General features: G+C 44.3%; 2 protein-coding genes across 5 annotated transcripts in view; one reads left to right on the top strand and one right to left on the bottom strand.

The window, feature by feature from the left end:
* The first annotated feature begins 266 nt into the window (after positions 1 to 266).
* On the top strand, positions 267 to 16993 carry LOC106572076 (myosin-7). 4 transcript variants are annotated; one of them, XM_014145877.2, is made up of 43 exons: positions 267 to 364; positions 505 to 643; positions 837 to 940; positions 1331 to 1474; positions 1707 to 1863; positions 2039 to 2066; positions 2383 to 2476; positions 3032 to 3124; positions 3231 to 3294; positions 3412 to 3510; positions 3664 to 3767; positions 3896 to 4034; positions 4154 to 4272; positions 4403 to 4552; positions 4685 to 4855; positions 4969 to 5148; positions 5285 to 5417; positions 5512 to 5588; positions 6216 to 6303; positions 6421 to 6538; positions 6863 to 6986; positions 7212 to 7348; positions 8474 to 8729; positions 8952 to 9194; positions 9416 to 9592; positions 9716 to 9861; positions 10078 to 10168; positions 10528 to 10917; positions 11066 to 11192; positions 11295 to 11413; positions 11547 to 11743; positions 11876 to 12059; positions 12186 to 12351; positions 12512 to 12636; positions 12794 to 12909; positions 13024 to 13216; positions 14275 to 14478; positions 14618 to 14743; positions 14868 to 15038; positions 15376 to 15480; positions 15817 to 15912; positions 16036 to 16179; positions 16348 to 16993. In XM_014145877.2, exons 2-43 carry the CDS (start codon positions 544 to 546, stop codon positions 16357 to 16359), a joined length of 5811 nt encoding a protein of 1936 aa, XP_014001352.2. In that variant the 5' UTR covers positions 267 to 364; positions 505 to 543; the 3' UTR covers positions 16360 to 16993. The 4 variants fall into 4 exon arrangements, with proteins under 4 accessions (XP_014001352.2, XP_014001355.2, XP_014001354.2 ...); XM_014145880.2 differs by lacking the exon at positions 267 to 364 and having other exon boundaries at positions 517 to 643; positions 837 to 944; XM_014145879.2 differs by lacking the exons at positions 267 to 364; positions 505 to 643; positions 837 to 940; positions 1331 to 1474; positions 2383 to 2476.
* LOC106572078 (short transient receptor potential channel 4-associated protein) overlaps positions 16994 to 19134 on the bottom strand; it is a 16237-nt gene continuing 14096 nt past the window's right edge. The window contains exon 19 of the mRNA XM_014145882.2: positions 16994 to 19105. Coding sequence (XP_014001357.2) covers positions 18968 to 19105 — 138 coding nt within the window. The 3' untranslated portion in view covers positions 16994 to 18967. The remainder of the gene's footprint in view (positions 19106 to 19134) is intronic.

The following is a 19134-nucleotide window of genomic DNA, read 5'->3' as shown; positions in this document are numbered from 1 at the left end:
ATGTTTCATGGCATGGACGGAAAAGAACACCGCTGTTCCAATTGATTTTACAGCGTAAACGTGCACATCTTCTGCACATTGAGATGACTATGTACAGTTTATGATTGACAGAATGCAGTCAAACATTGACGTAATCCTCTGTAAAACAATGCCGTTTTAAAAATAACTGGCCTACTGTAGGTTTGAGAAGAGATAAAAATGCAGATTGCTATTCGTGACCGTCCGTGCACACGGTCCGGGCCAATAGGCTGCTGAGGAAGGGAACACATGGGGATGTCTGACATAGCTCCGCTAACCCTGACCTTGAGGAGGACAATAAAAGAGACTTTAGCTCACTAGCTCAACGTTAACAGTGCGTTCAACGGTTAGTATACCAGATGCACCAACTAACCATCATTTTATAATAATAGGCCTATTGATAATCACATTTTCCAATTCAAATCGGCTCCGGCAGTTTTGAGCATGTCTTCAATGTGTTTAAGTTGTTACTCTTATTCATTGTAGGTGCGTTGGTGCTGGTTTTTTTCCTGCGGAGTTGTCACCATGTCTCGCTTTAATGAAACTAAAGATTTCGGGGATGCAGCCTCGTTCCTACGTCTCACCAATTTGGAGGCTTTGGCCGCCAGGACCCTGGCTTTTGATGGTAGGGTAACTGTCAGAAATGCACATCAGTTCAACGATTGTATTTGTCATGCCATACACTACTATCTATGGACAAAAAACATATGGAAGCAGACCATGAGATTTTCTACAGTTTTGCAAGTTTTGGTGGTACACATTTTTTGTAAATGTTCTGCCCCTCTAAATGCCCATAAACTTTCTATTATTTTGCTCAGGTACAAAACGAGTCTGGATCCCAGATGAGAAGGAGGCTTACATCGAGGTGGAAGTCAAAGAACTGGATGGTGACAAAGCCACTGTGGAGACCAAAGATGGAAGGGTTGGTAGGCTAGTTGTTGCGGTTGAATACAATATAATAATACAAGGATAATTTGAGCACTTGTCTTGTAGTTAATATGGCAGAAAGGGATATCATAATACTGACTTCTCTTCAACACTTGTTGAAACTGACCTCATTAAGTCCATGATATACAGTAGCTAAATCCAAATATACTTCTCTTTGTTCTGAAGTGCACAGACTGTTATATATTTGTTCATTTAATAGATTTGCAGACCTAATAGAATGTATATGAAATGTTAGTACCAAAAGTTGAATATGATGTGGTACAGTAGTGCTTTAAGTCCCTTGAATTAAGTGATATATCATCACCTACCTACTGTATGAATTGACTATAGACTTACACTTGTTTTCCCCCCCTCTCTTTCAAAGACTTTGGTTGTGAAAGAGGATGACATTCAGCAGACAAACCCTCCGAAATTTGACATGATTGAGGACATGGCCATGCTGACCAACCTCAATGAAGCCTCTGTGCTTTTCAACCTCACCAGGCGCTACAGTATGTGGATGATCTATGTGAGTCGCGGTTCTGTACATCACACCATAGAGGGGAGAATAAACTGAGGCTATTCTGAACCAGTGAGACTCTCCCTGTGTCTCACAGTCTATATGTGGCCTATTTATTTTTGAGTTTCACGATACTTTTACCGTTTATTTATTTAATTTCCTTTCTGTTTAACTCTCTCTCCTTGTCTATATCTCTCTCACACAACCAATTTGTCTGTCATCTTTCTTTCTCTCTCATCAGACCTACTCTGGGTTGTTCTGTGTGACAATCAACCCATATAAGTATCTTCCCGTCTATTCGTCTGATGTGATCGCTGCCTACAAAGGCAAGAGGCGCAATGAGACCCCGCCCCATATCTACGCCATCGCTGACAACGCCTACAATGATATGTTGCGCAGTAAGTCTTAACCAATACAGTCTTTGGTCTCAATACACACTCTAAACATAGAAGCTGTGTCATGTTGGAATTAAGAATCCATGTTCTACATTTAGATCAAATATGTTCAGTGCTTACACAATGGCTAAAAATACTTATTTTTCTGCTAACTCTGGGCAATATGTTCTCTTAATAGATTGTGAGAATCAATCCATGCTCATCACGTAAGTCAAAGGCCTGCTCTATTCTAACGCAGCCACTAGATTGACACGCCTGTATTTGTTTTCAAATAACTGAAAAATGTGTTTTCTAGAAATGTGTATTAATTCTAATCAATTGTTACAATTCATCCTCCAAAGCATTTAGTTGGTGCTTATTATTTAGGTTTCGACTTCCCTTCCAAGGACCTCTTGCATTACAGTATTTACTGTGCTGATGGAAACAGTTCATTTTTGTCACTCTTGTCAGAGTGAGGTACATACATTTTTCATTATAATTATGTTGATTTTTTTCAAATACATTTTTGTCTACCACTCCCAGCGGAGAATCCGGTGCTGGCAAAACAGTCAACACGAAACGTGTAATTCAGTATTTTGCCATTGTAGCAGCCCTGGGTGATGCAGCCAAGAAAGGAGTAAGGCAGAGAGCTTCCCAGATTTGAACATTCCCACCCTTTTTCATCTTTCATTCATTTTTGCATTATTTTTTTTTGGACAGGCTTGTTATATTTGGACTATTTGATAACTACTGGTTGTGTGTATTTTACCTGTAGGTAGCCTAAAGTTTCCCCCCTGGCTTTCCCTGGTTTGCAAACCAAATAGTTACCTTTGCCGTTTGTCTCCCTGATCATGCAGACTTCCTTGTCCCAAAACATGCCTGTTTTTTGTAATCCCTTTTTATTCCATCCTTTTCGCCCTACTTTATCCAGTTACTTTTTGCAACTGTCTTTTTATTTTACCATCTAAGTTGATACCCCATTTTGTTTTTTGACTTTTACCCAGATGTGTTTTTATCCTCCTTCCATCATCGTGTTACACATTATTCCTATTTGGAAGTCCATTTCTCCCCCTCTAATACATTATCTCTTCACATGACAATCAGTGAGAAAAATCACCTTGTGCTTTCCTTAAAATCATGTTGCCATCCTTACAGCAATTGGCATCAAGTCAAACATCTTTTACTTCCCCAGGGTACCTTAGAGGACCAGATCATTGCGGCTAACCCAGCCATGGAGGCTTTTGGTAATGCCAAAACACTGAGGAACGACAACTCCTCCCGATTTGTGAGTGTCATATCATTTATCACTACACAGATTGACTCAACATCAGAGTAGAATGGATAAGAATGTGTGTTTGTGTTATGAATCTCTCTCATCTCTCTCGACTTAGGGCAAGTTCATCAGGATCCACTTCGGTCCTACAGGGAAACTGGCCTCTGCTGATATTGACATATGTAAGCTGTCTGACATCACACCATGTAGAATTTAGTTTTTCACATCCAACAATTGTCACATCCAACAGTTTTCCTCCAGGCCAATGCAAACCTCCTCTGCACTGTCACCGTTTGTAGATCTTCTGGAGAAGTCCAGAGTAGTCTTTCAGCAGCCTGAAGAGAGGAGCTACCATATCTACTACCAGATTTTATCTCACAAGAAACCAGAGCTTCAAGGTATTGGAAGGCTACAACCAAAGATCACAGCCAAGGGCATATTTAGCAATGGATACATTAAATGAGAAAATATCTATCCCAATAGTTTTATCAGTTCAGAGTTCTCCAAGTGTCCCATGCCTTTAACATGATGTCTTCTCCTTGATCTTCCAGACATTTTGTTGATTTCCACCAATCCCTTCGACTACCACTTTTGCTCCCAGGGTGTGACAAAAGTTGAGAACATGAATGATGAAGAGGAACTGTTGGCCACAGATGTAAGCTCTGCCTCTTTCTACGAATGCTCTTTCCTTCCCTCTGTATGTTGAGTTCCATCTCTATTGTGTCTCTCTATCCTGTCTGTTTTCTCCTAACTCTCCCTCTCCCTCCCTGACCCCTCCCTCAGCATGCTATGGACAGTCTGGGCTTCACTCCTGAGGAGAAGTATGGCTGCTATAAAATAGTGGGGGCCATCATGCACTTTGGCAACATGAAGTTCAAGACGGTTCAGAGAGAGGAGCAAGCAGAGGCTGACGGCACTGAAAGTGAGTCCCCAATTCCATTTACTTAATGAAAAATGAATAGAATATATTTACTCTTAACAGTGTCAATATAAAACACCACCCAATACACACAGTGTGTATGTATGTGCTTTGCTCTTCAGGTGCTGACAAAGCCTCCTACCTGATGGGGATCAGTTCAGCTGACCTCGTCAAAGGACTGCTGCACCCTCGGGTCAAAGTGGGGAACGAGTACATCATCAAGGGCCAGACTGTTGAGCAGGTGAGCTCTCTTTCTCTGTCTCTGTAGAACCAGAAGGTATTATGGACTTAAAGCAAATATTATTCACGTTGCCAATATTGTTTTCCGAGTCTGTGATATACTGTAACAGCTATTTGTTTCCTTTGTGCAGGTGAACTATTCAGTTGGAGCTCTAGCCAAATCCACCTACGACCGCATGTTCAAGTGGATGGTGGGCCGGATTAACAAGAGCCTCTACACGGCACTGCCTCGCCAGTTCTTCATCGGTGTGCTGGACATTGCAGGGTTTGAGATCTTCGCGGTAGGCCTACACATTATAAAGCCTGCTTCTGACCAAACTCTGCATGATTTGATATGGTCTTTCTCCAGACTGTTTCAACTCATAAACCTATCCTTCTTTTCTACTCCCCCCCTCCCCATCTCTCCGTTCAAGTTAAACAGCTTTGAGCAGCTGTGTATCAACTTTACCAATGAGAAACTGCAACAGTATTTCAACCACCACATGTTCATCCTGGAGCAGGAGGAGTATAAGAGGGAGGGTATTGTCTGGACCTTTATAGACTTCGGCCTGGATCTACAAGCCTGTATCAACCTCATAGAGAAGGTATGTGTCTGTTGTCTCAGCCATTCAAATAAGGGGCTAGAGCTGAAGGATGTTCCGATGTTGGGGGGGTTGTATATGTGTGTGATATTATACTGTTTGTGTGTTTCCTGCAGTCCATGGGCATACTGTCCATCCTGGAGGAAGAATGCATGTTTCCAAAGGCCACTGATGTCAGCTTTAAGACCAAGCTGTATGACAACCACGTGGGCAAGTCTCCCAACTTCCTCAAGCCACGGCTTGACAAGAAACGCAAATATGAGACCCACTTTGAGCTGGTGCACTATGCTGGAGTGGTACGTGTTCCAGTCTGTGCTGTTGTGTGTGTGGAATGGGTGTGTTTCTACACACGGTTCATTTGAAACATTTACATTTCAAACAAATCTATTGGATGTCATCATTGACCCTCCGTCTCTCTCCACCCCTCTCCAGGTACCATACAACATCAGTGGATGGCTGGACAAAAACAAAGACCCCTTAAATGAGACAATAGTCAGCTGCTTCCAGAAGTCATCTAATAAACTGTTGGCAAGCCTCTTTGAGAACTTCATCAGTAGTGATGCAGGTAACTTTTCAACTTTATATCTTCACATATTTGAACGTGAAACTACAGTAAATGGGGAAATGAAGTCCTCATGATCCATGGTTTGATCTTCCAGCTGCTGATACAAAGACTGAGGCCAAAGGAAAGAGGAAGAAAGGGGGCTCCTTCCAGACCGTGTCACAGCTTCACAAGGTGTGTAAGAGTGAGGTAGAGACAGACGGGCATTACAAGAGAGTGTGTCTAAGTGTCGTATTGTTCAGTCAAGATCAGAAGAAGGGAATGTGTTGTTTTCCTGAAGTCACGGTTGTTAAGTTCATGTTTTAAGTATCCCTATATTTCTGTTATTACGGGGCTATCACTCGGTCAAGAGTGCGGCTGCGCAGGAAGTTAGTTCGTGGATGGACCTAGCCGTGAGTGTAATGGCTACCTTGTAGTGTGTTCATACAGTATAGTAAACTTTGTTAAACTGGAACCTTGTCGTTGTGTCATTTTGAGTTAACAACGGTGACGTGCCTGAGTTAAGAGGGAAGTAGTTAAGACTTGCAGTGATGTTTAGGTAACTCAACTCATGAACATCACTTTAAGTCTGTGCTACCTCCACTCTTTCATGCCTCTGACTGAGAACGAGGATGAGGTAAGACACACCTTGGAGAAGAGCACCCTCACTTCCTTAATGTAGTGTTCCCTCAACACATTGTTGTTTTAGGTGAGGTACAGGATTATATCAAAAGGATTTGTGGGATTTATCAACTAAGACACTTTTACTTGCTGATTGAATTCTAAATCATATCCACTTTCTGCTAATCTGCCCATTTGCAGGAAAATCTGAACAAACTGATGGGCAACCTACGCAGCACCCAGCCTCACTTTGTGCGATGCATTATTCCCAATGAGTCAAAGACTCCAGGTAATGGATTATAACATATCTAAAGCTTTAATACACCTGACTTCACCGTTGGCTCCATCTCTGCTGCTAGGTGTCTCAGTGCTGTAAGATTGATTCTTTCTGTCCTCTTTATCCCAGGGGGCTTGGACCCATTCCAGGTCCTCCACCAGTTACGGTGTAATGGAGTACTGGAGGGAATCCGTATCTGCAGGAAGGGCTTCCCTAACCGGATCCTATATGCTGAGTTCAAACAACGGTGGGCACAGCACCTCTCTGGACAATGTTGAACTTTAACATACAGAGACACAAAGGCTGTATTTAGACATGCAGCCTAATTCTGATCTTTTTGTAACTAATAGTTTTTTGGACCAATCAGATCAGCTCTGAAAAAGACCTGATGTGAAAAGATCTGATGTGATTGGTCAAAAGACCAATTTGTGGGAGAAAAAAAAAATCAGAATTGGACTACCATTGTGAACGCAGAAGAACACGTGTGGGCCGTCTCGTTGTCAAAATGGCAATAATGTGCAGAATAAATGACTTTCTTTGTCTTCCCTGCTGTGTGTTCTGTCCTGTGCAGCTATCGTATCCTGAACCCCATGGCGATCCCAGAGGACTCCTTTGTGGACAGCAGGAAGGCTGTGGAGAAGCTGCTGGGCTCCCTGGACATAGACCACACCCAGTACAAGTTTGGAATCACCAAGGTGGATACTGTATGACTGGCAGTAGTGCACCTGGATGAGTTTGCAGCTGAGAGATACCCTTGTGTTTTGAGATTTCATCTCCAGGTGTCCCTTGTGTTGGGGCTGAAACTTATAGTATGGCCACTCCTCATCGGTTGTTGACAGAAACAGACAGTATGTTCATGTGTATTGGAGCAGACTTAGAGAGATCCACTATAACTGACAGTATGGTCTGGGTGTCCTCAGGTGTTTTTCAAGGCAGGGCTGCTGGGCCTGCTGGAGGACATGAGGGATGAAAGGCTATCGGAGATCCTTACCATGCTGCAGGCTATGCTGCGGGGCAAACTCATGAGGATGGAGAGACGCGATATGATGGACAAGAGGTAGGGAACACAGGTCAGGCGGCTCCACTGGGACTGCTGTGTCTTGAGTTTTCAGGCCTAACCCAAAACATTTTTATTGACAAGGTTATTTAGTAGTGTTTTGTATGGGGACTGTGTGGGTTAGTGTGTGTATTTGCCCTCAGGTTTGTCGGTATGTACCTGGCATGCGTGGAGTGTGGCGAGCGTGTGTCAGCACTTGCTTGCTTTACATTGTGTGTGTGTGTGTGTGTGTGTGTGTGTGTGTGTGTGTGTGTGTGTGTGTGTGTGTGTGTGTGTGTGTGTGTGTGTGTGTGTGTGTGTGTGTGTGTGTGTGTGTGTGGTCCTGGTGGAAATAGCCCGTTATAACCTCCGGGTGCAAATGGTGCTTACAAAAACAGGAGGGGTTGACACATGGCCCTTAAAGATCAGTAACAGCAGCTGTCATGTCCTCCAGCCCAGCCTCGTATTAATAATAACGCATTCTCCCCCGGCCCCCTTTTGTCCATGGAGCCTGGAGTTCAGAGCCCCCACATAGCTGGAATAACTGGTCAGGTGATAAGGGATTAAGTCTTCGGTTTCACAGAGGGCTGGAGTTTCAGATAATAAAGGACCTCTACCTGACCTTTGTCTGGCCCACAGTGAGTCTCTGCCTTGCTTTTCCTGGGATTCACTATTGATTTATTTCCCCGGCGGGAATGCTCGCTGTGTCATAGCACCCGCTATTGTAAAGCAAATGTTCCAATGACCGGCGCTCGCTGGGCCATATTTGGTAAGCAGGGCACACACAGATCTAATTTAGAACAGGAGGAAGGGAGGATTCTGGACCACGCCACCAGCCCACCAACATGACCAGTTCATTGGACACAAGTGTAAGGGTGGAAAGCCATAGGACAAAGAATTCTAGCTACCTTTATGGTCTACTGCTTCACAGCCCATTTCCAAAAAGCTCTACTAATACACACTTTAAATGTGTTATCCTCTCACTTCTCTATCCCTAATCAAATCAGGCATATGTTGAAGTATTTTCCCTTTCCTTAGTTCAGTGTCAAAGGGCATTCAGAAAACACAACTTCCTTCATCACATTAGTGCACACAAATCATTCACCTCTGTGTAACCCTGAATGCCTTCCCCCTCTACCTCCACAGAGAGGCTATAGAGGTGATCCAGTGGAACATCCGTGCATTTGCAGCGGTGAGGAACTGGCCATGGATGATGCTGTTCTTCAAGCTCCGGCCTCTCCTGAGGAGTGCCACGGCCGAGAAGGAGCTGGCCGCCCTCAAGGAGGAGTTTGCCAAGCTAAAGGAGGCGTTTGACAAGTCAGAGACCAAGCGCAAGGAGGTGGAGGAGAGACAGGTGGCCCTGATCCAGGAGAAGAACGACCTGGCCCTGCAGCTGCAGGCAGTGAGTGTTTACAGATGAGATCAGAGAACACACTGTACAAACGGAATAACATTACGATGAGGATTAATGAGACAGGATTAGTAAAGATGAAGACAATATGATGAGACAAGATTAATGTAGACTTAATCAGATTCAACCAGAGACGATTAGGCAATAAATCAAGATAAGAGATGCTAAGGGGACGTACTAAACAGGAAGTCTCTGTGTGACCCCTGACCTCAGGAGCAGGACAACCTGGCGGATGCAGAAGACCGCTGTGACCTGCTGATCAAGGCCAAGCTGCAGCTGGAGGCCAAGATCAAAGAGCTTATGGAGAGACTGGAGGACGAGGAGGAGATGAATGCCAGCCTGATTGCCAAGAAACGCAAGCTGGAGGACGAGTGTGCAGAGCTGAAGAAGGATATCGACGACCTGGAGATCACCCTGGCCAAGGTGGAGAAGGAGAGACATGGCACAGAGAACAAGGTGAGCAGGGGAATGGTGGCTCACTGCTTGCAGAGACATTATTCAGCATTCCTGTAAACCTCTTGGTTTTACCTGGGCAGTCAATTTACTGTACTGTGTATATATATATATATTTCATAGATTATTTCATAGATTTTTTCTCACATTGCTGATATATTTCCTTCCTTTTCTTGTGATATGTTATATTTGTACCACATTGTTTGTTCCACGTGTTTCCTCAGGTGAAGAACCTGATGGAGGAAACTGGTGTTCTGGATGAGTCCATCCTGAGCCTGACCAAGGAGAAGAAGGCTCTGCAGGAGGCCCACCAGCAGGCCCTGACTGACCTGCAGGTCGAGGAGGACAAGGTCAACGTGCTGAGCAAGGCCAAGGTCAAGCTGGAGCAGCAAGTGGACGATGTGAGTAAAGGGGCATGAAAAATACACACTTCACCTCATACAGTAACCTAACTATCTCCTTAGTTTAGCACATAGCGATATGAGATATCTTATACTGATGTAAACCACCCCCCCTCCTCCAAGTTGGAAGGTTCCTTGGAGCAGGAGAAGAAGGTGCGTATGGATCTGGAGCGGATCAAGCGTAAGCTGGAGGGGGATCTGAAGCTGTCCATGGAGTCTGTCATGGACCTGGAGAATGACAAGCAGCAGCTGGAGGAGAAACTCAAGAAGTGAGAATCATCTCTTCAATCTGTTAGTTAATAAGGCCTTTATAAGTGGTCTGTGAAATCCTTGTTAACTGACCAAGTATAAATAAACTACTTACTGACCGTCAATTAGCCTGCAAATGAATCACTTATCAGCATTTTACAGTGAAATGTTTATCTATGTTAAATATTTTTGGTACTGTCTATTCCTCTGACTCCTCACTATCTCCCCCTGTACAGAAAAGACTTTGAATTGAGTCAGTTCAGTTCGAAGGTGGAAGATGAGCAAGCCCTAGTCATTCAACTCCAAAAGAAAATAAAGGAATTGCAAGTATGTCTATTTATATGCCTCTATATTCTCTTCCTTTGTAAAGTTAGTTAGAAAAATGTATTAAAGCATCACTCCACAATGATACAATAGTTGACAATACAAAAAAGAAGAAGATTTTAAAAGCCACATTGTGGACCACCAGTTTTAAAACACTAAATGCGGTCATAGTTAAACGTGGTAGAGTATTTCCTTTGGAGTCATCTATAATGCATCACATCATCTATGTACATGTATGCGAAATCAAAAACAACAAAGTACAGAAGATAAAAGGACATTTAGCACTTATAAAGACATCTCCATTGGAGGATAAGGTATGTTACTAAATTGCTCATGTAAATGTTCCCCTGCCTCTCCCTCAGACTCGTATTGAGAAGGTGGAGGAGGAGTTGGAGGCGGAGAGGCTGTGGAGGACCAAGGCAGAAAAGCAGCGTGGCGACGTGTCCCGGGAGCTGGAGGAACTGAGCGAGAGGCTGGAGGAGGCAGGCGGGGCCTCGGCCGCCCAGATTGCCATGAACAAGAAGCGCGAGCAGGACTTCCTGAAGATGCGGAGAGACTTGGAGGAGGCGGGGCTTCACCACGAGGCCACAGCGGCCACCCTGAGGAGGAAGCACGCTGACAGCGTGGCAGAGCTGGGTGGGCAGATTGATATGCTACAGCGCGTCAAACAGAAGCTGGAGAAGGAGAAGGCAGAGTACAGGATAGAAGCAGAGGACCTGGCTTCTAACCTGGAGCGTCTCTCCAAGGCCAAGGTGAGGGGGAGAAAGGGTTCGCCTGGTCACTGAGATGTGTCCCCGACACAAGGCTAGTTGGGATGGCCTGAATTGCAACAGTAGGAGAAGTTAGAAAATACTGAGTGTTATGTCATGTATTCTAAGGCAGAGTTTTGCTTGATAACAGGCTACCACAGAGAAGATGTGTCATCTGTATGAGGATCAGATGAACGAGGCCCGGGCCAAAGTAGAGGAGCTCCAGAGACAGCTGACTGACATCAGCAACCAGAGAGCCTGCGCTGTCACTGAGAGCTGTAAGGGTCACACGGGCCACGGCACGGCATGGCATGACAGAAGGTCAACCGACCTTGGGAAACTCACCTAATGCATCTCTCTCTGTCTCTCTCTGTGTGTAGCTGAGTACAGCCGTAGGCTGGAGGAGCGGGAGGCTATGGTCAGTCAGCTGCAGCGCACCAAGATCTCCTTCAGCCAGAACACTGAGGAACTGAAAAAACATCTGGAGGAGGAGAACAAGGTCAGAGGTCACACTTAAGTCAAACATTAAGTGAGCAACCTGATATGTAAAAATTAAAAAGATGAAAGGCCTTTTCCGGTCAGACCCCATAACAACAATATGAATGATGTGATTTCTTCCTTGTCTGTCCCAGGCTAAGAATGCCCTGGCCCATGCCCTCCAGTCCTCCAGACATGACTGTGACCTGCTTAGGGAGCAGTATGATGAGGAGCAGGAGGCCAAGTCTGAGCTGCAGCAGGCCCTAGTCAAGGCCAACGCTGAGGTGGCTCAGTGGAGGACCAAGTATGAGATCGATGCCATCCAGAGGACTGAGGAGCTGGAGGAAGCAAAGTAAGTCTGATGCTCTCAAATGATCTGTTTGTCTACATAAAATGAGCGTGAAAAAAGCTTTTGAACAATACTGGCGTATTGCTCTTTTTTCTGATAAACTGTCATGTTAACCCCTGACTGTGACCTTAAAAGGAAGAAGCTGGCTGTGCGTCTGCAGAACACTGAAGAGGCAGTGGAGACATCTCATGCTAAATGCTCCTCTCTGGAGAAAACCAAGCACCGTCTGCAGACCGAGATCGAAGACCTGATGGTGGACCTGGAGCGCTCCAATGCTGCTGCCCTTGCCCTGGACAAGAGACAACGCAACTTTGACAAGGTAAGCAGTGAGCCCATAAGCGTTAGTAGTTAGTAAGTCGTCAAAAGAAGGATTTTCAAATTTGCATGACAACCCAAGTGCACAATAAGTCATAAACATGAGTACTGACAATGTAAAATGCTGCAGGTGCTGTCAGAGTGGAGGCAGAAGTATGAGGATTGCCAGTCGGAGCTGGAGAGCTCTCAGAAGGAGTCTCGCAGCCTGAGCACTGAACTCTTCAAATTGAAGAACTCCTACGAGGAGGCCATAGACCACTTGGAGACGCTCAAACGGGAAAACAAGAACCTGCAAGGTAAACACTGCTCTAAATAATACCAATAAACCATTGTCGTTTGAGGGACGAGCGTGGTTGTGGGAGTGACGCCACCTGTCTTAAGACAATGCTAATAAACATCACAAGAGTGAACACAAAGGCCTTTCTATCTAACCCATAGTGTTATTTGTTTCCCCAGAGGAGATAGCTGACCTAGCTGACCAGATCAGCCAGGGTGGGAAGACCATCCACGAGCTGGAGAGGATGAAGAAGGTTCTGGATGTCGAGAAGAGTGACATCAAGGCTGCTCTGGAGGAAGCGGAGGTGAGCACCCAGAACTGTGGTTGGAATGTGTCTATTCTTACCACAAGGGTACAGAGAGACCAGTGGAAACCTGAGAGGAGTGATCTGACAGGGGTGTTAGGTTGGCGTGACCCTGTAACTCCGCTAAATGTGACACTGTTCTATTGCTCCGAGTCAGGGCACCCTTGAGCATGAGGAGAGCAAGACCCTACATGTCCAACTGGAGCTGAACCAGTTCAAGACTGAGGTCGACAGGAAGATAGCCGAAAAGGATGAGGAAATTGACAGCCTCCGGTAAGGACTCATGATCCATGATAGTTTTCCAGTATGCAGCACAGATTAGTCATTATTCACAATGGTGTTTTAGGCTCCTCTCTCTAAGCAGCCTATTTGTCACTTTCCCTGCAGCCGGAACCACCAGCGCTCCCTGGAGTCCCTGCAGACAACCCTGGAGACCGAGGCAAGGTCCAGGAACGAGGCGGTACGGCTGAAGAAGAAGATGGAGGGAGACATGAACGAGATGGAGGTCCAGCTGAACCATGCCAACCGCCATGCTGCAGAGTCCCAGAGACTACTGCACCACCTGCAGGGCCAGATTAAGGCCAGTGGAGCACTAACACAATTCATGCTTTTAAATTATCAACATTGTCATAGATTTTTCACACAAACAACACGTGTAAGGAAACACAATTTATACTTAGGGCAGATATTTGACATTTAGCAAATGCTCTTATCCAGAGCACTTACAATTAGTGCATTCATCTTAAGATAGGTGAGACAAGTGTTGGGGTAGTGAACTACATGTAGTTCAGCTAGTAATTTAACTACATTCTGCAGTAGCTTGGTGGAAGCTGACAGTGGTGGAAAAGGACTCAATTGTCATACTTGAGTAACTGTAAAGATACCCTAATAGAAATTGACTCAAGTAAAAGTGAAAGTCACCCAGTAAAATATGACTTGAGTAAAAGTATCTTCTTTTAATCCTTAAATCTATTGATGCACCCATGTCTCAATCTAAGTAACATAATAAATAAGTCCCCATCAATATCTATCAGTTTAAACGGGAGATATCAGGTTTTTTTGTATGGGCCGCGTCTCAATCCACCACATCCTCCTATGTCAGCCTTCCACATCTGCGGTGCAAGGTGGCCGAGCTACAGCGGTGTTTGTCAGACCATGAGACATCCCAAAAAAACGGTCTTCTCACGAAAATGTCTGTAGTGTCCAAACTCTATGGACAGGGGAGACTCTCACAAACATGGTGTTCTCCATTTTGCTCTACGACTCCCACAAATGTCACGGGACTCGTCTGAATGTAACCCATACAAACAACTCGAAGTACCACACAAATATCTTTTGTGCCAACAAAAATAAGGGGTTAAATATGTGTAAAAAAATATATTTCCTGAACTTTTCTATATCTCTTAGATATAAGACAGACACTTCAAAACCTTATTCCTTAGGATTTATTTTTGACTGTCTTTTTTGCCATTTCTGAATGTGTTATTCAATGCGACTCTATGGGCTAAGGCCAAATGCAATATTTTGTAAAAAAAGTTTTGTCTTTTTTATACCCAAAGCGTTCTTAAAATTCCAAATCAAATAGTTAAATGATCCATGGTATGACCATTAACCACTGTTGTCTGATGGGTACTACAGGACCTGCAGTTGGAGCTGGACAACCGCATCCACCAGAATGAGGAGCTGAAGGAGCAGTGGGGCCTGACGGAGCGCAGGAACAACCTGCTGGTGGCCGAGGTGCAGGAGCTATGCACCGTGGTGGAGCAGACTGACCGCGGACGCAAGATGGCCGAACATGAACTGCTGGAGGCCACTGAGAGAGTCAACCTGCTGCATGCCCAGGTAGGAGACGCCTCGGGGGACTGGCTGGTTAGGGCCTGACATGGGATGGATGAACGGTTCGAAGGATGTACATTGTTACAGGATTGTTGGATACATCTTAGCCACACAGAAACCCTACTATTTTATTCTGCTTGAACAGAACACAAGCCTGATCAACCATAAGAAAAAGCTGGAGAGTGACCTGTCCATGCTGGCTGGGGAGGTGGATGAGGCAGGACAGGAGTGCCGTAACGCAGAGGAAAAAGCCAAGAAGGCCATCATAGATGTGAGTTACCTAGACAGTGACCCCCTGATCTCACAATATTCAATGCTTTAATTCTGTGATGGGGCAACCAATCCAGTCCATTTTGAAACTATGGTTGTGATATTCCCTCTCATCTCCTGTCCAGGCGGCCATGATGGCAGAGGAGCTGAAGAAGGAGCAGGACACCAGCTCTCATCTGGAGAGGATGAAGAAGAACATGGAGCAGACCATCAAGGACCTGCAGCTCCGGCTGGATGAGGCAGAGCAGATCGCCCTCAAAGGAGGGAAGAAACAGATCCAGAAGCTGGAGATCAGGGTGAGGTTCACATTAAAGTGAATAAGGCCATGCAAATTCAATTAAATGTCTTCACTTCTGAAATTGTAAACGTTTTACTGAAACATTGCACAATTAGAGCAAAGATAATGGCCTCATGCTTCCAGCAAAAAGATGCACAACTGAATCTTTGATTATGGCTGAACTATGCATCTTTTAGTCTTCCCAAGAGGCTAAAATCTCATGATTAGGTTACAAGGTTTCTATAGTATTTTAACAAGGTCTACTTTTTAAACATTTGATAAATGTATATTGGAGTAATGGAATTCACACAGCACAACATCAATGAATGGCTAACTAACCGACCTCTGACCCACAGGTGAGGGATCTGGAGAATGAGCTGTTGTGTGAGCAGAAGAAGAGCGAAGAGTTTCAGAAGGGAGTACGCAAATATGAGAGGAGGGTCAAGGAGCTCTCCTACCAGGTAAACAACCACAGCAGTCAGTGCCCACCTGTGGAGACTGCTGAGGGGAGGACAGCTCATAATAATGGCTGGAACGGAGCGAATAGTATCAAACACGTGCTGGATACCATTCCATTCACTCCATTACGGCCATTACTATGAGCCGTCCTTCCCTCAGCAGTCTCCACTGGTGCCCACCTACACAGTACCCCCATTTCATAGCATCACGTTGTAGTTGAACCAGAAGAATAAAAGCAGTTATGGACCACTTTCACTGCATCAACAGATGATTGAGGACAATTAAGGTAGTAGATGCCTTGACAGTCCATTATTGAGTGTTTGTTGCTGTTTGTTCAGGCTGAGGAGGACAGGAAGAACCTGCTGAGGATGCAGGAGCTCATTGACAAGCTGCAGGCTAAAGTCAAGAGCTACAAGAGGCTGGCTGTGGAGGCGGTGAGTATTATAGGTTCTCTTCAGTCACACACAACAGCCCATCTGAACCAACAATCTCTTACCATTACTGAACAATAAATGGACATTTTGTAATATTAAGTCATTTCCCTCTCGCCCCACTAGGAGGAGCAGGTGAACTGTAATGTCACTAAGTACAGGAAGATGGTTCATGAGCTGGACAATGCAGAGGAGAGGGCAGACATGGCGGAGACTCAGGTCAACAAACTGCGTGTGACCGTGCGCACCCGGGACCCAGGGCCAGCCAAGGTGAGCCCGATTTCAGTTTAGTTAGACTCACTCTATAATGTGTTTATGTCCATGGCTAGCACTTCAGAGGGTTTGGGTTAAATGCCGAAGACACATTTCAGTTGAATGCATTGAATTGTACAACTGACTAGGTATCTCCTTTCCTTTCAACCTTGCTTGTCTTTCCAGATTGCAGAATGAAATAGAAGCCTGGTAGTGTTCCTGGACGAAACTCTTTCAGATGACTGCAATGTGTGTTAAAGGTCCAATGCAGCCGTTCTCTATCAAATCCTTACTGTGATTGTTTTCAATTCAAATGGTCAGAAAGACACACAGCTTTTTAGCAAAGAATTTCTCAAGCAATCATTTTTCTAGGACTGTCTGGGAGTGGTCTGAGTGGGGAGGGGAAAACAAAACAGAAAAGTTTGGAACTCCTTATTGGTCTATTAACTACTTTACCCCCTGGTGATGTCACCAGGCAGGCCAAAACCTCATCCGACCAAAACAGGCTGGAATTTCAGGTGGCCTTTTCAAACAGCTCCTACACTAAAAGGGACATTATCATAATTTTCACAATATTATTCCAACCTCAGTGTGGAAATATATTTAAAAACACAGGACAATCTAAATTTGACTGCACTGGGCCTTTAAGTGTGTTTTGACTAGTGTGTTCAAATAGCAATAATTAGTGATAGACAAACAAGCCAATGCCGTGTTAAAAGCTGAAATACAAAAACGTCCTTTAACATGACTGTTCACTGTCAACAATAATACATTGTATAACCATCCATGTAATGTAGTGAGTAAAAGCACTTAAATAAAGAGTCAAGACAGATTCAAAGTTGTTCTGTTTTATTTCCTCATTCGCTTAACAAGGTGAAGTTAGAGGGTGGTGGTGATACCTGTGTATTAGATGAACACAAACACCCTCTCTGAGATGGGCTCAGACAGACCAGGGTTTTTTCTGCATCAAATTGGGGCTTAGGTGGTGGGCATGGTCAATGGCACAGTCGCTGACCGGAAATTTCTGAGGCCCTCTTGCCCGCAATGTTGCAGTTTTTAAAGCTAGTGGTGGTCCCATGTCATAAAAATACTCATGAAAGCGTCATTTTTGAAAATATTAGATTTAATTAATTTATATTTTGGTGATTTGTTAGTTCTCAAAGATCTATTTAAAAAAAATATAGGTCCATTATCTTTTCTACATACGATCTGCTTTTTAATTGTTTTAAGTTTACACTGAAAACGTTTCGCCATCCTGAATGTAAAAATATTTATAGTGTTTGGTGAGCCCAAGACTTTTCTATGCAGAACAAAACCCGGTGGGCCCAGTGTCACATACAGACCCACACTTCCTGAGAATGGACACGTTTAGGATCCTCATGCTGTAAGTGAAGCACCTTTTCCACCATTAAGGATGCCAGTCAGGACTCCTGTGTGTGTTGGACATAACTAATTCATTCATCTGGTGAGTCCTGAGCCTTGTGTCCACCTCGTCCTAAATCCTTTGTCATTTACAGGGATCATGTTATGATGCATTTCTTTAAATAGCCTCTTTTTAGAACAAAATAAAACTATTGCTTGTCCCTGAAATATTGATATTTTGGTCTTCTATTAAGGGCTCTATTCAATTAGATCCACATAGTGGTTGTTTTCTGGTCAGTGGAACTGCGTTAAGAGCTGTCAAATCCACAAGCGGCTCCAGACATTATACCTAAAGCGGACAATGCCATTGGCTGCACGGAGTCCCATTAAGATAAATCCCACACAGCCTTGTTTACAAGTTTGAGCACTGGAATGTGAGATGTAATCTACACCTCCATTAAGCTGATTGAAAATCATTCACCAAAATTAGGATTTCTATGTGAGCATCATTATTTCTATATAGCCTACACGTTCTTGTTCTGAACATTAAAGCGAGTGGGACGTTGTGGCAAGGATCACAAGAGCACCAATTTGACAGCTTCAACACAGTTACACCTCCCAAAGAAACATCAGCTATGCTGGTGTCGGCCATCACCGGTTAAAACTTGATCTGATTGAATCTAGGCCTCAATGTCCCTAAAACATTAACATACTGGTAGAGTAATGTATTTCTTCCAGTCAGTGTACTTATACATCGTGTTCGTGTGACTGCACATCAAAATGTAATTACATGCATTACATCGGCAAACAAACTGATTGTTATAACCTTTCCTTACTGTAGAACTATTACACTAGACAATTATTTGCATTGCTTGCTGTTTGGGGTTTTAGGCTGGGTTTCTGTACAGCACTTTGAAATATCAGCTGATGTAAGAAGGGCTATATAAATAAATTTGATTTGCGAATCTCTGAAATTGTGCCACAAAAAGGTATACCAGTTGTAAGTACTCTGTACCATCTGCCAATGTAATCACCATGTACATTTTGGCGACACTATGACGTGGGGTTTGTTTTTTTAACCAGAGGGTAGGAGAGATCCTATCCATACTATTAGTGAAAGGCTGAAGGAACCTCAGTCCTCTGGGGCTGCTGATTGGCTGACTGTTTCTCCTCCACAGCTACAATAGAACAGAAACGCCAAGTCTGGCATGTTATACACCCCAACACAGCTCCACACACACACAACACAAGTAACCACTCCTACACCTAACACACACACACCCAAAACTATGCACACAGTCATTCTGTAGACCTAAGGATCCCTGAATAACAGCTATGTGGAGGAGTGAGAGCTCAGATCTGTTCAGTTTGTAGGTGAGTGGAGACATTGACTCTCCTCTTATCTATCCATCCATCCATCCATCCAGAGGCAGCATCCAAGGTATTAAACTTCCAGAAAGTCTCTGCCCAGATCCATGTAGGCCTCGTCGATGTAGCTGGCTATGGCACATAGTGAAGTCGGGTCTGAATCCAACAGAATCGACACAGTCTCCTTCCAGTAGGTAAAGGATATACAGGAACTCTGATAGAGAATAGGAGACACAACAGTGA

This window comes from Salmo salar, chromosome ssa15, assembly GCF_905237065.1.
Source record: "Salmo salar chromosome ssa15, Ssal_v3.1, whole genome shotgun sequence".
In the NCBI taxonomy this organism is placed as follows: Eukaryota; Metazoa; Chordata; class Actinopteri; order Salmoniformes; family Salmonidae; genus Salmo; species Salmo salar.
The sequence above is the reverse complement of the archived record's forward strand: the minus strand, read 5'-3'. Positions and strand labels throughout refer to the sequence as shown.